General features: G+C 43.3%; 1 protein-coding gene and 1 long non-coding RNA gene across 14 annotated transcripts in view; one reads left to right on the forward strand and one right to left on the reverse strand.

The window, feature by feature from the left end:
• SSH2 (slingshot protein phosphatase 2) overlaps window positions 1-17,223 on the reverse strand; it is a 267,869-nt gene that overhangs the window by 11,082 nt on the left and 239,564 nt on the right. For all 13 annotated transcript variants that reach the window (XR_014821493.1, XR_014821492.1, XM_084985385.1 and 10 more), the window contains 2 exons: window positions 13,944-14,090; window positions 9,623-9,823 (listed from right to left, as the gene is read on the reverse strand). Coding sequence is in view for 11 of the 13 variants with exons in the window: in XM_084985385.1 (XP_084841511.1) it covers window positions 9,623-9,823; window positions 13,944-14,090 (348 nt within the window). In the remaining 2 variants the exon portion in view is untranslated. The remainder of the gene's footprint in view (window positions 1-9,622; window positions 9,824-13,943; window positions 14,091-17,223) is intronic.
• LOC146398287 (uncharacterized) lies at window positions 4,782-11,706 on the forward strand. Its single transcript, XR_014821696.1, has 2 exons — window positions 4,782-8,048; window positions 8,943-11,706. It is a non-coding gene; the product is annotated as an uncharacterized LOC146398287 (long non-coding RNA).

The raw sequence follows: 17,223 nt of genomic DNA on the forward strand, positions 1-17,223 counted from the left end.
CCCAGTGGAGGGAGGCAATAAACAGTTAAAATGATGCTCAGTTTCACTAACAGCAAACAACAAAAACCAAAACGACAACAAAGACAAATGGAGATCTGATTTTTTACCAATCAGACTTACAAGAGCTGAAATGGTTATGAACAGCTACTGCTGATGAAGATTTGGCCAAACATAATGAAATAGGAGTGTGGACTGCAGAATTTTAAAGAGTGACATCTGGCAACAGCTCTCAAAATTTAACTCTAACCAGCAACTCTCCTTTTAAAAATTTTACTTGGAGAAATACTACTACATAGGTACACAAAGCTATATATATATACACGCATATATACATGTATGTGTATATATATGTATATATATGTATGTGTATATATATATATGGAAGTTACTGTAACAACTACAGAACTAAAAAATTAAAAAATCAGACACTAAAAAGAAATTTATTTAAATTACAGGCTATATGCTTATATGATATGAGGCTATTAAAAACAGGAATTCCCTGGTGGCCTAGCCCTGGTGGTGTCGTCACTGCTGTGGCTCCAGTTTGATCCTCGGTTCAGGAACTTCTCTGCATATTGCAAGTGTGGTCAAACAATGCCCACTCCCCACCAAAACACACACACACACAACCAGTCAGGTGTTTTAGTGGAATGATGTCCAAGGTATATTATTTGGTGAAATGCATGCTGAATACACTTGTAATAGTCAGTTTCCATGTTAGAATAAGTATAGGAAAATTATCTGGAAGAAAATCACTAAACTGGTGACTGTGTTTCTTTCAGGGAAGGAGGGCTTTTACTTCTGGCTTTACTTTCTACACTTTGCAGTATTTCTGTAGTTTCTGAATTAAAAAAGTGAACATGTTTAAGAACTGAGGGGGGGGACTAAAACAAAACAACCCCCAAGTTATACAAAGAGAAATACTCTGCTGGAGCCCATTATAAGTCCTCACAATTGGGGTAAAGAGCTGATACAGGGTTAATCACTGATATGGAAGTGTGAGGGGGGTAGTAATCCTACTTGAATTAGAAAGCAAAGTTGAGGCTAGTAAATTGGGAGAAGCAAGTGGGTAACAGGAACTCCTGCTGTGACACAGCAGAACCGATCCAACTAGTATCCATGAGACTCTCTGGTCTCGCTTAGTTGGGCTAAGGATCTGGCGTTGCTGTGAGCTGTGGTGTAGGTTGCAGACATGGTATGGATCCTGCGTTGCTGCAGCTGTGGTGTAGGCTGGCAGTTGCAGTTCAGTTCCAATTCGACCCCTAGCCTGGAAACTTCTATATGCCACATGTGCAGCCCTAAAAAGCAAAAAAAAAAAAAAAAAAAAGTTGGTAACAGAATGGAAGAGGATAAGCATAAAGTATAGGCCCCTTTCATAAAGATCTCTGGATAAAAACGATTAAGCTCTGGTGACACCTGGAAAGACTCCACACATATATGGACAGAAGGTCTGATGGGATCTCATTTCAAACCACATTAACAAGGAAGCACGGTTCCCAAAGTTCTAATCAAGCAGAAAAATGTGGCCCTATGGTTGGGCAGGATCACCTGCCTAGGTAACAGGTCACTGAATGTGGCATTTGGGGGTGCAGTGTCCCTGACTTACATGCTGATGAAGAATTACCTCACCGCAGGGTGGAATGGGAAAGAGCCCAAAACAACTTACCCCAGGCTCAGGGCCACACCTGCCTCGGCTGCCTGTGAATCTCAGCCGAGTCATGCGCCTGCACTAATGTGAACTCCTGTTTGTTCTCAACTCTGCACCTGCTCTCCCTCCCCCTGCCTGACTGCTGCTAGGGTGGGGCGCTCTCTGACTCAGGCCTGCCCAGCATAAGGGTGCTTTTCCGGGTAGGAAGCAGGTCAATCTGTTGACGAAGACAAGCTATAATCAATTAGCTGGGTGTGAGGTGGGGTTTTCACCTTTTCCAAGCTGCACAAACACCAGCCACCCCTAGGAGGAGACAACATATCACATATCCCAAAGTGTGAGTGGCTGTGGGAGGAAGGCTGTCTGGCTGGAGAGGTGGGGCCTCAGCTGTACTTGGTGACCAACGGATCCCAATGTGCTTCCCTTTAAAGTTTCTTCTTTCATGTCTAGACACCCTGTTTTCTGAGCTAAATATGACTGTGTTCTCCAGTTTCCAGCCCTCACCTGTCAGGAGAATGTCCACACCTGTACCAAGGCCCCCAGCCACCATGGCAGGACAATTCCATGATGCAGATGGCTAGGGAGTGACCTCCAGAGTAGCTGTTTTCACCCTTCTAATAATATAAGAACAGCTTAGCTCATCAGTCGACATGCAAATGGGATATTTTCATGATCCCAAGAACCCTCCACATGTTTTTAAAAAACTGCCTGTGAATCGCTAATCAACCAAGAGGGAACGACAGAGTGATATTATGCTAATAGGCACAAACAGTGCAGGTTTCAGAGGAAGTGGCTGACGTCACAACAGCTTTACCCAACAGGGATTTCCTTCTCTTCCTGGGAAGATATTCATCAGAAAACACTGGGTCAGGGCTCTGGAGTTAAACTGACACCTACTTGTAAAGGAGAGAGAAAAATCCCAATCCAAAAATAAGTCTGACTCTGCTGCCTTTTTCACTTTTGCAGTAGGACCTGTAGGGAGAGTGGGCAGCTCTCTGACCAGGTCAAGATACTCCTTACCATGGCTCGGAAGCACTGCTGTTCCAGGGGCCCCTTCCTGAGCCCCCCCACCTCCTCCTCCCAGCTCAGGGGTCAGTAACCTCCACCCTGAGTTTTGTGCTTATCATTCTTCCCTTTTTCCTCATAGTGCCATCACATGTTTTGTTCTAACAATATAAAGCTTAGTTTGCATGTTTTGAATTTTACATACATGAAATCATGCTGTATGTATTCTCCTACAACTTTTTTTGACTAGCATGTTTTTAAGATTCATCAATGTGTGTAGCTGTAACTGCATACATAGTGTGGTGAGTATGCCACAAGGTATTCATCCACCCTGTTGATGAACAGCTTTGGCTATTACAAGCACCACCACCACAGGCATTCTTGTGCCTTGTGCACACTGCGGTTTCTCAAAGGTGTCACACGTAGGAATGGAAAAGGTGTGCATCACAGTTTCACTCAGCAACACCAAACTGTCTCCCATTGAAGCTTTTCCCAAGCCAGTTTATTCTAATGCTTCATCCCTGCTAGGGACAGATGTAAGGCATTAGGTCATATTTGTTATTTTAAACTGTCATATTCAGCTGACTCCCCCCACCTATTCCAGGTAGGCAACAAGGGAATAAGTTGCCAAAAAGAATTTCAGAGTTGGGTTGTGGCCTGGATGATGCAACCAAGTCTCAGGTTCTTTTCCTGAATGGCCTCCGACCTGAATTTGGATTTACATAAACACACTGACACACATGAGATGACTGGGCCATTCTGGGTAAGAACCTGGTCTTTTACTTAGTAATGACCGAGAAGGAAATCTAACTCCCATCCTTTTGCCTCTGCTTTCTTTCTTGTTATATGCTTGGTGGAGCACCAACTCTGAGACAATGAAAGAGAGGAAAATACTGCTAAAGATGGAATATCAGTTATAGTGAAATCAGACTGTTTATGGTTGCTTCTTAAGGCATCAGGGAGCCTGTAGAGAGGAGAAGGAAGAGAAAAAACATCAATTGAGCATTTTCTGTGCTGTGCATGGTCCTAAATGCTCTAAGATTATTTTGCTGAAAAGCTATTAAGAAAATCCTTTAAACTTTAATTGCGATTGGCTGTCATCTGACCAGAATCCATCTCCTCTCATTCTTGGGTTCCCTCCTGCTGGCTGACCACTGTGCACCAGCTAAGCCAGGGTAAAAGACAACTTTGTCTCCTTTGGCCCTGGTGACAGGGGTGTTCAAAGAATCAAAACTAACATCTGTGAGGACATGTGTCACAAACTCTCCCTTGGCCACCACCCAGTTTTTCTTTCTTGTCCCTTATACACTGGAACATAATATCTCAGACACATGGTCCAGCTTGCGAATGCTTGAAATCTGAACCTGTCTAATGGAACATAAATCTGCCAAACACCTAAATGATCAGAGTTCAGGATAACAAACAGGGCTGCTGGTAATTTAATGGAGGGTTTCGACACACACACGCACTTCTCCTTCTCCTGCCTCACTTCCATCCCCTATTTATAAAAACAGAAAAAATAAAATTAGATGTGGACAGAATCAGTGCCTTTACTGTACTCTCACTTTTAGGTCAGAAGGAGAATATTAAATATTAGCCTTTCCCAGGCTGTTTATTAAAGACATACTAAAAGATGCAAAAAGTTCCTTGTATTTCAGAGAGGGTGTCATTGCTTGGTCTATACCTTTATGTTCTGATTAAACTGTAACCAACTCATAAATCCCTATAAGGGCCTGGTGTCATTTTGGTAAACTTCTCTTACACCAAGAGGTTACCAAGTACCAAGCTAATACCCTCAAATGGAGGGCTGCCACCTCAAGTTAAGCACCCAGTGCTACTCTGGACAACCATCGGGCTTGACAATCTATCTATATCTTTGGGAAAATCACCACGCATTGTCTTTGCAAAGAATCTGGGACTTCCCTTCTGCCTCTTGTAAGCAGAGAGACCTCATAGCAGTGCTCTAGGGCCAGGCAAGAATCCGCTAGGCTCAATTCATTTGGCAGGTACCCTGTAGGGCCATTTCTTGACAACACATCATAGACTGCAGACCTTGATGGTTGCATAACCAGGAGGCACTCTCACTCTTTTTCCTTAGACTTGATTTGGTTTGTGTTGGTTTTTCCTCTTTCTTTCTTTTTTTTGCAGCACTTGGGCCAAATAGAAGTTCCTGGGCCAGGAATTGAATCTGAGCTGCATCTGCAACCTAGGCCACAACTGTGACAATGCCAGATCCTTAACCCTCTGCGCCTGGCCAGGGATCGAACCTGGGCCACCACAGAGACAATGCTGGATCCTTCACCTGCTGTGCCAAAGCAGGGACTCCATTCGAGTGTTGGTTTGAGTATTCACTGCCCATAGGTTTAGGGAATGTGATACCTCCTTAGCACTAGAGGGTGAATATGAATTTGTTTTAGCTGGTCCAGGAAATTCTGTTTTCCTAGCTAGTGATTACTTTTAGGAATACGACTCAGTCCTGGTCAATGGTCCTGCGGGGGTGGGAGTGGGGAGGGATGAGCAGTCTATCTTGGAGCTTTTGGAAAAGGTCTTTCCCTCTAATTGAAATGACCATTCATTTAGCCAGAGGCTGAGGAATTCAATGTAGATGCCTAGAAATGTGGAAGACATTTGGCAATCATGGGGCAATTCAAGGACAAAGCCACTAACGAAGGAAGGTGGAGCAGGAAGATGAGAGCACCCAAGTCCCTGATTACATCATAAGCCATTACAGAGTCAACTTCTGTGCTTGTTACAAGAGATGTTAAATGATCCAACTTTTTAAACTGCCTTTAGTTGGGTGTTGGGTCTTGTGTCTGCTCCTGGAGACCCACTCTTCAGCCTTTCTACCCTGCTCTGTGTCTGGAGTCCCACCTATGAACCACATCAACCGGCCCCCTGTCCCCTCCTTCTACAGGGCATGGGTAATGGGGAGCCCTAGCAGAAGACTAGAGGGAGGAGAGTGAAGGCAGGCCATTATTCCTGTAGCTCCTTCCCCGAAGAGTCACTCTGGCTGGCTGTGTCCCTTGACTGAAGGCTCTTGGCAACTCTTCTGAAGGTGCCTTTTCTCTCGGAGTCTTCTTCCAGTAACTGCTCCCTCTCTCTTTGCCCAGAAGCTATTACCAAAAGGCTCTACTGATACAAGTCCCTTGATCCCACTACAATTCCACACCTTTGTAAATACTCCCTTTATAAAACCCAAGTCCTCATATGATCCTAATCTGAGTATGCTGCTTCTTGTTGAGATCCCAACTGATGAAGATATTCTATTACTTGCAGCTAAAAGCTGCCAAGTGATAATAACCCTCAGCACTAGGTTTTAGTTTTTAAAATCCAAGACTCATCACAATACAGAAAATTCCAGGACACCTCTGTTCTAATGGAGTTAGCGTGTCTGAGGGTGGCAGGTGGCAGTGTCTGGAGGAAGGAGGAGGAAATAGATGGCACATGCACATGTGTTTCCTGGTAGCCTTGCAGGAAGGGGTAAGAATCACATCTGAATAACCCTTAACAGTCTATAATGTAGCTTATACACACTTTTATTTACAATAACCCTGTGAGGTAGGTCTCGTGATTTTAATTTTACAAATGGGGTCAGGTGAGGATCAGAACTGTGATTAATTTTTCAAAGTTGTAGCAAGGGGTGAACCAGGAACGGAAACCAGATCTACTGACTCAAATTCTGTGGTTTTTCTCTCTTCCCAGGGCTTGCCCTCCCTCCATGAATCAAGCCCAGGAAGGCAGGACAGAACCAAAAGGGAAAGGGAAGAGGCTGGGTGACATGTGGGTTTATGCTGTCCTTCTATTCCTCATCTAAGATTTTTCTGAAATTCCTTTAACATCTAAGAAAAACCACATACGCTAAAAAAAACCTCCCAATCCAACAGCTTGCAGTAGCCTCGGATTCCAGAATAAATACTGAAATTGGCAGGACACCTAGTATCCTTCCTCTCAACGGGTCACGTGAGGACACTGCCCAAAATCCGTCATGTGTGTGTCTGGGTATGTACAACATTTATGTCTCATCCTACCCTCAGATGGCTCTTTCTTGTGCCAAAAAGAACTGCTCTGTCCTACCTTCTGATCTAATCTAAAAATGTCATCAAAATCTGGCCCCAAAGACCTAAAAATTCTTTTTAAGTGGAGGAGACTTCAGTATCCTCCCAGCCTCCTAAGAGAATGGCTCAGATGAAACCATGCCAAGTACTGAGTAAATGGGAGGGGTTTTTTAGTGGAAACCATAACGCTATGCTGTGGCCACGTTTTCACAATACTTCAGGGGTGGGAGGGTGGTCCCTCTGCCTGGAGAGACTGGGAGGCTATTTAACATTTCGTTCAGGGGAAACATAGCCCAGATCCAAGAGTCAAGACCAAGTCATGAGACTCACTGGAGTCAAACTCTGGCATCAGCCCCGAGTGCTTGTAGGCAGCTGTGCCTTCACCCTAACAAAACCATCTAGAACACGCCTACATGGAAGAAACAAAATACAAAATTCTGGCATGTGGCTTCTCAGGAAACTGATCCTTAAATTCAGTTTACTATCTGAATTTTTTCCCTGAGATCAGCTGAAGGTGGCTTTCACCACCAAAGGGGTAAAACATAATGTAGTGAAAATAAGCACTTATTTTATAACCAATTACCAAACTGTTGTTGAAACAGCCAGTTCTTATTGATACAGGAAGATGTTCAAGAACTAGCACTGGGTAGACAGAGAAAGACGAATACTCTGTAGTATCACTTATACACAGAATCTAAAAAAGCCAAACTCAGAGAAACAGAGAGTGGAGTAGTGGTTACCAAGGGTGGGGTGTGTTAGGGAAATGAGAGATGTTGGTCAAAGGGTACAGACGTCTAGTTGCGAGATTATCAAGTCCTAGGGATCCCTGAGGTACAGCATGGTGATTATAGCTAATAATACGTGAATTTTTTTTTTTTTTCCATTTTTGGCTGCCCTGAAGCATATGAAATTCCCAGGCCAGGGATCAGATCCGAGCTGCAGCAATGCTGGATCCTTAACCCATTGTGCTAGGCCAGGGAGCCAACCCGCATCCCAGCATTCCCAAGACGCTGCTGATACTGCTGTACCACAGCGGGAACTCCACATGCATGAATGTTGCTGAGAGAAATCTTAGTCTCACTACAAAAAAGAAAAGGTAATTATGTGAGGGGACAGATATGTTAGCTAATGCTATGGTGTTAATCAGTCTGCAATATATAAGTGTATGAAATCAATACACTGGACACGTTACACTTATGTAATAATTGTGTTATCAATTATATCTCAATGAAGCTGGGGGGTGGTAAGCAACAGTGGTGAGTAAATGCGCAATTAAAAAAAAAAAGACTGGAGTTCCCGTCGTGGCGCAGTGGTTAACGAATCTAACTAGCAACCATGAGGTTGCGGGTTCGGTCCCTGCCCTTGCTCAGTGGGTTAACGATCCGGCGTTGCCGTGAGCTGTGGTGTAGGTTGCAGACGCGGCTCGGGATCCTGCGTTGCTGTGGCTCTGGCGTAGGCCAGTGGCTACAGCTCCGATTGGACCCCTAGCCTTGGAACCTCCATATGCCTCAGGTGCGGCCCTAAAAAAAGACCTTAAAATAGAAACAAGAGAGTTCTTTCTGGGAGGCACCTTCATACTTCAAATGGGTTATATATCCCAATTCTGATTCGTTACATGACCAAAATTACTGGAGAAGACTCAGTGAAACCAAGCCCTGAAAAAAAAAAAAAAAAAGCCCAAAGCAGCAGGGGGTACTTTTTTTTTTTTAAAGAGTGGGCCAAAAAAAAAATTTTTTTTTGTCTTTTTGCCATTTTCTTGGGCCGCTCCTGCGGCATATGGAGGTTCCCAGGCTAGGGGTCCAATTGGAGCTGTAGCCGCTGGCCTATGCCAGAGCCACAGCAATGTGGGATCTGAGCCGCGACTTCGACCTACACCACAGCTCACGGCAACGCCAGGTCCTTAACCCACTGAGCAAGGCCAGGGATCGAAACCGCAACCTCATGGTTCCCAGTCGGATTCATTAACCACTGAACCACAACAGGAACTCTAAGGGCCAAAAAAAAAAAAAAAATTTTTTTTTGTCTTTTTTTTTTGCTATTTCTTTGGGCCGCTCCTGTGGCATATGGAGGTTCCCAGGCTAGGGGTCCAATCGGAGCTGTAGCTGCCGGACTACGCCAGAGCCACAGCAACGCGGGATCCACGTCTGCAACCTACACCACAGCTCACGGCAACGCCGGATCGTTAACCCACTGAGCAAGGGCAGGGACCGAACCCGCAACCTCATGGTTCCCAGTCGGATTCGTTTAACCACTGTGCCACAACGGGAACTCCAAGGGCCAAAAATTTTTTAAGAATTTCAGCTATGCCTAGCATTTCCTTGGGAGCAATTAGTATTCATTCTGATAGGGTAGCTGCATCTGGCCTAAGAAGATGCCGAAAAGTGTTTATTAAAATTTGCACATAATTGAGAACTGAAATAAGGGAACATTATTTTCATCCTTTAGTTTAAATGTCTTTATATTAAATGCCAAATTTTTCTTGCTAATCTTTTTTTTCCTTTTAGGGCCGCATCTGAGGCATATGGAGGTTCCCAGACTAGGGGTCCAATTGGAGCTGTAGCTGCTGGCCTACACCACAGCCGCTGCAATGTGGGATCTGAGTCATGCCTTCGACCTACACCATAGCTCATGGCAACGCCAGATCCTTAACTGACTAAACGAGGCCAGGGATTGAACCTACTTCCTCAGGGATGCTAGTCAGATTTGTTTCTGCTGAGATATGACAGGAACTCCTTTCTTGCTAATCTTAAATGCTGGTACTTATTTTTTAAATGTCAGACTGATGGAGATTTCAATATTCAAAATGTATCACACATTCAAATTAGGCTGGGAACTAGCTGCAGAGAAGGTCACTTCACTGTGCCCTGGGGAGCATAAAGAAGAGAGAATCTGAGAAAGTCAATTAAGGGCTTACCTTGCTAGCAGGATCCCCTGGTACTCTTCCAGCTGTCTCATGAAACTGGGGTTAGGCTTGGTCACGGTTCGTCTTTCCTTCACGTAGTCATAGGCTCGGTCCAGGTTCCAGCCGTACTCCTTCATTGCGTAGGCAATCACAGTGGAGGCTGAGCGACTCACCCCCATCTTGCAGTGCACAAGGCATTTAGATCCATGTTTCCTAGTTTGGGGGATTGGGGTCAGGAGAAAAAGACAATAGCGAGTACACTTTAAAAGCGAGGTTCTAAACACGTCTCCTGTCCTGCCTTTCCACCTTCTTGCTATGCAATCTGTCCCGCCTTAGTGCACCTCTGAGCAAAAATGTGGGGAGGGTAGGTCATTCGGGTGCACTCAAATGATATTCAGTGTTAACATCAAGGCTCTTTAATCCATTCAGCAAACATTCACCAGGCATTTACCATGTGTAAGACAAGGCGTAAGGTCTGAGATGCAAAGGTAAGTACAAGTTTTCCTCTAAAGGGTAGGATTCATTGGGAAAAGTGGGAGTAACTGCAATGACAGTTGGTCACAGAGAACAGAAGGAGAATTTTCAATTTAGAGACTGGACCCCATTTTGTGTGTGGTTGGAGGCCAGCCTGCTCAGCCCCAGGGGCATGTTTCATGACTGGCATGCTATTGAGTTACAGGTGTGGCAGTGATTCATCTAATTTATCCAAATGTTCTGAGTTGCTTCCAGTTCAAGTTCCAGTAAGAGTTCTGTCCCTGGAGAAAAGCACAAACCAAATGAAACTAACCCTTCTCTTTACTCAGATGTTGCCCTGGATATTACTTTTCACAACACCACCACCCGCGTTCTATCTAGGGACTGGCTATATAATATAACCCGTGGAGTTGGATGGGACCATGTGAGGCACCACATGGCTTTCTCAGGGAGGAGGCTGGAATGACTGACTAGCTGTTTTTTGTTGTTGTTATCTTTAATGGGGGAGAAGAAAGAGAAAACAAAGTTTCCATAAAGTGACACTAACAAACAAAACCCCTGCGTCTTAATATGCCTTATTACCTTGGATATGAATATTACTGAACATTACTCAGTTATGCTAATTCTGCTAATAACACAGTGTCCGTTCGGAGTAAGGCCTTCAAATATTTGCTAAATGTATGAACAAACTTATGGATCTGCTGGTTGGATCTGTCAACTGTAAGTAGGAGCAACATTTAATTAATTAATTTTTGGCTGCACCTGTGGCATGTGGACATTCTTAGGCTAGGGAATCCAAGCCACAGCAGTGACAACGCTGGGTCCTAGACCTGCTAGGCCACCAGGGAACTCCAGGAACATTTTCAAATCTGGAAAATATAACCGTTACTCTTATCACTAGTGTACATGGGCTGGAATCTTTTCCAAGTGGCTATTCTAATAAATTTAAAAATGCACATGACAGCCTAACAGGGGAAACTTATTCATTCCCTCACTCACTGTATTACAGTAGACAAGCTTCCTTTCAGAAGCTTATAATCCTGCTGGAGACAGAGACACATAAAGAGTTAAATACCAATCCAAGGAAGAATGAGGTTAAGTGCCAAAATGAGTGGGCCAGATAAACTACAGGAATGCAGAGAATGGTCTGGAATAATTGAAACGGTCTCAAAAGAAAGGTAACATTTTAGTGTCCTATGGTTGTTGCAGGTGTGTGTGTCTGTGTGCTTAAACTATCCCAAATGGCAAGGAATATTTGTTTTGCTTATGGCACCACAGAGTTTTCATTTAGTCTATAGTTGGGAAGCCAAAGCACAGTGACTCAGGTTTAAGTTCAGACATGTGCTCTATATTTTCCCATCATGCTCTGACAACTTTAATACATCAAATTTCAGGTCTATGCCTGTAGGCATGGAACAAACTTGGACATCCTAAGAAAAATACAATTATGAAATTCACTCCTATGAAAGCATTTCTTCTTTTTATTGTATTTCCTTTTTTTTTTCTTTTTCTTTTCTTTTCTAGGGCCACACCCATGGCATATGGAGGTTCCCAGGCTAGGGGTCTAATCGGAGCTGTAGCCGCTGGCCTACACCAGAGCCACGGCAACATGGGATCTGTGACCTACACCACAACTCCCGGAAATGCCAGATCCTTAACCCACTGAGCGAGGCCAGGGATCAAACCAGCAACCTCGTGGTTCCTAGTTGGATTTGTTAACTACTGAGCCACAATGGGAACTCCGCATTTCTTCATTTTAAAATGGGCATTTTCAGTGGATGGCTTTTAACTCAAGTAATGAAATTTGGAGTTAGTTCTCACCTTAACCCAGTTTCACCTTTTGGGTCCAGTGTCCACCTCCACACCCTCATGTCAAGTGCCAGACTATTCAGATTAAGCCCAGCATTACATTAGGAAGCCTCAACTCAGCCACATGTAGAAAGAGCCTGGAATTCAGGGCTCTGATTAGGGTGAAACACTGGAGATGCCCAGGGTACGGGCCAAGAAGGTACTCGCTCTCAGATGCTGACCTGTAGCTGCAGAGGACGTACCTCCCTCTCATCCCAGCCCTGCTGAAATCAAATCAGCCTTTCTCTCCAGTGGGACTGGGGCCTCACCTTGATCTCTAGCCTCCTTGGCTATGACCCTGACAACCTGCCTTGTCTTTTCCAGTCCCCTTTTATTAAGGAACTAGACTATCCCTAGATACTTGATGAAGTAAGACACGATCTTAGGTTCAAGTCGTGTCTCCACCACTTGTTCCTTAATCCCTTTGAACCTCATCTCTGCAGTCTGTCCTCCCATGAAGCGAAGGATTACAGTATATACCTTTCTGGGTTTTGGAAAACCCGAAAGGAAATGTGTATAGTACGTGGCAGGTAGGAAGCATGTCATGAGTGGTATTATTATTATCTGGAATAGTTTAATAAGAAGCTTCAACAATATAAGTCTTTTAGGAACTGGCTAGGGACTGAGAGAATGGGCTCAAAGCTGCAGTGTGGGGATTCAGGGTAACTAAGAGGAAGTACTTCCTGACCATGAAGGTCCTTGCGTGAGGTATGGTATCATTGTTTCTTTCTTTTTTTCCCCGCTGTGCTCGTGACATATGGAAGTTTCCAGGCCAGGGGTCAAATCTGAGCTGCAGCTGCACCTTACACTTAACCCCCTGCACCACAGTGGGAACTCTCTGGTATCACTGTTTTTGGCTGTGCCTGCAGCATGTGGAAATTCCTGGGTCAGAGACTGAACTCACATCACAGCAGTGACCTGAGCCACAGCACTGACAATGCCAGATCCTTAACTACTAGGCCACCAGGGAACTCCAAAAGAGAACTTTAAAAACAGAAGTGCTTCTCATCTGCCAGGGAGGATCTGGGCATGGTTCCACCTGCAGAGGTGGTATGGCCAACATGTTCACTGATGGCTTCTTCCGTTAAAGGAATAAAAAGGATTGGCAAGAAAATCCCCAGCGACTTGAAAAAAAAAATTGGTGTTCACATATTAATACTAATTGATACCAAACACTAAATTAAATACCATTGAATTGTTTTGCTAAAAGGACTAATTAACTTGAGGAAGACAACAACAGAGGGCCAGAGGAAAATTTCACTATTTAGAGTATTATAAATATAAAGTAAAAGAACAGGAAAAGACTTCCAAAGCTATGTTTCTCTCCTTGTCTTCAGAAAGGAGGATCCAATGTTCCACCTGTCTGGAATAATTTCTATTATATAACTTCTAAATGTCGCCAGTGGTAACTTAAGAATTCTTCCCTGTCTCATTCAGAATTTCTTTTTTTTCTTGTCTTTTTGCTATTTCTTTGGGCCGCTCCCGCGGCATATGGAGGTTCCCAGGCTAGGGGTTGAATAGGAGCCGTAGCCACCAGTCTACGCCAGAGCCACAGCAACGCGGGATCCCAGCCGCATCTGCAACCTACACCACAGCTCATGGCAACGCCGGACCGTTAACCCACTGAGCAAGGGCAGGGACCGAACCCGCAACCTCATGGTTCCTAGTCGGATTCGTTAACCACTGCGCCACAACGGGAACTCCCAGAATTTCTTTCTTCTCTCATTTCTATTTCTTCTGCTCCAGCTTGAGTTTAATTTCTCTAATCATGTGCTCAATGGAAAGAGCCAACATGAGATCATCTTCCTCCAGGGGCTTCATCTACTCAAAGGAAAAGAATTAAGTCTCTAGTCCTCTTTTCTCCAGGATTAAGAAATCTCTGTCTTCTTTTTTTCTTTCCTTCCTTTCCCCTGAGTACCATTATTAAGTTCTCTACCGTTTTCAGGCCCCTACATGTGTGGTGCACAAGGAACGGGGGTCAGAATGTGTGTGCAGGACCATCGCTACTCACTTTGCTTTAGAGATGAATTTGTAAGTGTCATTCCAGTAAGCCAGGAGATCCGTTGCCTCTTCATCATACACTCGGATGTTATGATACTCAAAGACTCCTGGGAAGAAATTATCTATCTCTCGAGTGACATTCAAGATATACCGCACTCTGCGAGGAAACCAAGGGAGAATATGAGCTCTACTACTCAGGTGAAATCCAATTCCCAGCACTGTTTTTCTTACTTAAAACTTGTTTACTCCCGAGGTTGAAGTTAAATACTAAAATACTGAAGAAAACCAAAACCCACCACCACCACCACCACCCACTGCCCAAGAGGCTATACTGATTTAGTACAGAAACTATGTAACAGGGTCCAGGGCATACCTGGGCATCAGGGAGTTACTGAGAGAAAAGCTGTCTACCAAATTCATCATCTAAATTCCATTTCCAATTTGTGTATGGTTATACAATCTCATCTTTGAGAATCTTCTGAAAATATGCCTTGCATTTTACTCCAGACCTGAGGCCCATGACCTGACAATTTCTCTAGTCACTAAAGTTACCAGCCATGTAAGTTATTCTTCGGAAGTCACCTGTATTAAATCAGACTATCAACAGGTACCTTAAGAAAAAATTGCAAAGAAACATTTCCTGCTGTCTTTCCAAATGCTGGATTGCCAGCTTTTGCTCTATTACTCTCTTTAAACCACATGAAAGGCAAATGAGGTCAGGCTGGGAGGGTCAGAGCAAAGTTGGACTTGAGACTCTTAACTTCTCTGGGCTGCATTCCTGGCTGCTATGGCAGCAGATGTGTCTGAAGTTCTCTGAGGCTTGCAGAAAATGATTCCTTTTTTTTTTTTTTTTTGTCTTTTCTAGGGCCCCACCCACGGCATATGGAGGTTCCCAGGCTAGGGATCTAATTGGAGCTGTAGCCGCCAGCCTACATCACAGGCACAGCAACTCAGGATATGAGCCTCGTCTGTGACCTACACCATGGCTCATGGCAACGCCAGATCCTTAACCCACTGAGTGAGGTCAGGGATCGAACCCACAATCTCATGGTTCCTAGTTGGATTTGCTAACCACTGCGCCATGACGGGAACTCCAGAAAATGATTTCTGTATCAAAATTTTTTCTGCTCTCTTTCTCACTGTGCAATCGCAATAAATTCTTGGGTTAAATTTGCCAAAGGATTATCTTTTCTCAATGCTGTGTGGACTTAGACATCAGTGGAGTTTACTCCATCAACACATACTTCTCCACAGAACCACACGTGGGGGTTCTACAAACCCAATCTCTGAAGTCAGAGAAATGACTACAAAAAGGGAGAGCCACAGCTAACCAAGTCTGTGGTTAAGGTCAAGTGACCAGAATTTTTCTGGGACATGATTTGAATCTGTTTTAACATAGCATCAAAGTTCATTTCTAGGATTTTTTCCTTTTTAATTTAAAAAGCAAGCACCATGCAACTGTACTCCAGCAGTTCCCCAAAAGGTTACCATATGACCCAGTGATTCCTCTCCTAAGTATAAACTCAAGAAAAATGAAAACATATGTCTACCCAAAGATTCGTACAAATGGTCATAACTGTATTCCTAATAGCCAAGAAGTGGAAACAACTCATGTGTCCATCAACTGATAAACGGATAAATAAATGTAGTATCTGTATACCCCCCCATATAATGGAATATTATTTGGCAATAAAAAGGAATGAAGTACTAATACATGCTAAAACACTGATGAACCTTGAAAATACAATGTTAAGTGAAACAAACTATTCTTAAAAGGTCACATATTGTGTAATTCCATGTAAATGAAATGTCCAGAATAGGTACATCTATAAAGACAAAAAGTAGATTAGTAGTTTCTAAGAGCTGGGAGGAGGAAGGAAAATGGGGGTGACTGTTAAAGGGTACAGGCTTTCTTTCTGGGTTGAAAGATGTGAATTTAGGAAAGACCACTTAAGTATACATTTCAAAAGGGTGAACTGTATAGTATGTGAATTGTATCTCAAAACTGTCAGGAAAAAAAGGGCAAGAATACTTCCTCTTTTTAAATTTAAAATAAAAACGAACAACCTTCTCATCCCCAATCCCATCCCCAAACCCATTATAGCAGGAGAGAGTTTCCCAATCTTTTTTAATTACAGAATTCTAGGTAGCCTCTTCCAATTGGAAATGGTACCTCTGCCAATTGGAAATGGTACCCCTTGAAACTTCGTTGCCATCTTTATAAGGACTAGCACTTAGTTTTAAAGTTAGTGGATTAGGAAAATGTGACCTTACTGTCAAAATTACGCTTGAAAATCCCTTAATTCATCCACAGAGGGCAATGCAAATGTTTTGTGTACAGATCCTTGAACTATATTCAGGGATTATAGTTTAAGTGCCAGTGAATTTAAGAAACAAGATCCAAATGGAAATCTGAGCATCTAACCATACTCGTCTTTTAAAGATAAATAAATTTATCTGTTTTATAATTTAGCCTTATAAGCAGTAAATGAGATGAACAGGTCTTATCTCCAGCTAGAGATACAAGTCAAAAGTTAAAAAGTATGCGTGTACGATTCTAAATGCAGTGATTCTAATGCATTCGGCAGGTACTGCTCTATCACATTCAGATTTTTACATTAACACTGTATCAGGTGCTAGTTTCTTATAGGTTAGAGTCTGTCAATTGCTATATCATTCCTTCACATTTACTGAGCACCTTTTGGTATAAAGCTCTGAGCTAGGTATGTTTCATACAAACTAAGATACAGCCTCTGCTTTTAAGAACTCTTCGATTCAATCCTTAGCAACTTAAAATTTCCAAATTCTATTTACTTTCATATTTTAAAATTAAATAACTAGATTTCCACCCCCACCCCCCAGAACTTTTTGTATAATCATTTGGCTTTCTTTCTTCTGAGGGAGAAGTAGGAAGTACGCATCTAATCATGTTAAAGATAACCAGAAGGCTGACTTGTAGCTGTGAAAACAGGCAGCCAGCAAACAGCCAGGGAGTCGTCACTATCTGTGAGTCTCCGTAGGTCTTATCTCTGTCCAAAATGAAGAGTTAACATGGTCAATTTCCAGGCATGGCTTTCTTTTATTAGGATGATCTGACCTCCTAAGGCCAAGTTCAGCGAAAGAGTTAGGCATTAGCTAATAGCCGAAAAGAAGTGAAAAGGGAAGAATGAATGGCTGCTTTTTGCCTGCTGAATGTTCACTGTGGTCTCAACTGCTACAATCAAAGTCATAATCTTGCTGCTTAGGAATATTTATTTATTTATTTATTTATGTATGTTTTTAAGGGCTAT

This window comes from Sus scrofa, chromosome 12, assembly GCF_054392235.1.
Source record: "Sus scrofa isolate SSC_HxYL_T2T_F1_AM1 chromosome 12, Sscrofa_HxYL_maternal_Yorkshire_Landrace_v2.0, whole genome shotgun sequence".
Taxonomy (NCBI): Eukaryota; Metazoa; Chordata; class Mammalia; order Artiodactyla; family Suidae; genus Sus; species Sus scrofa.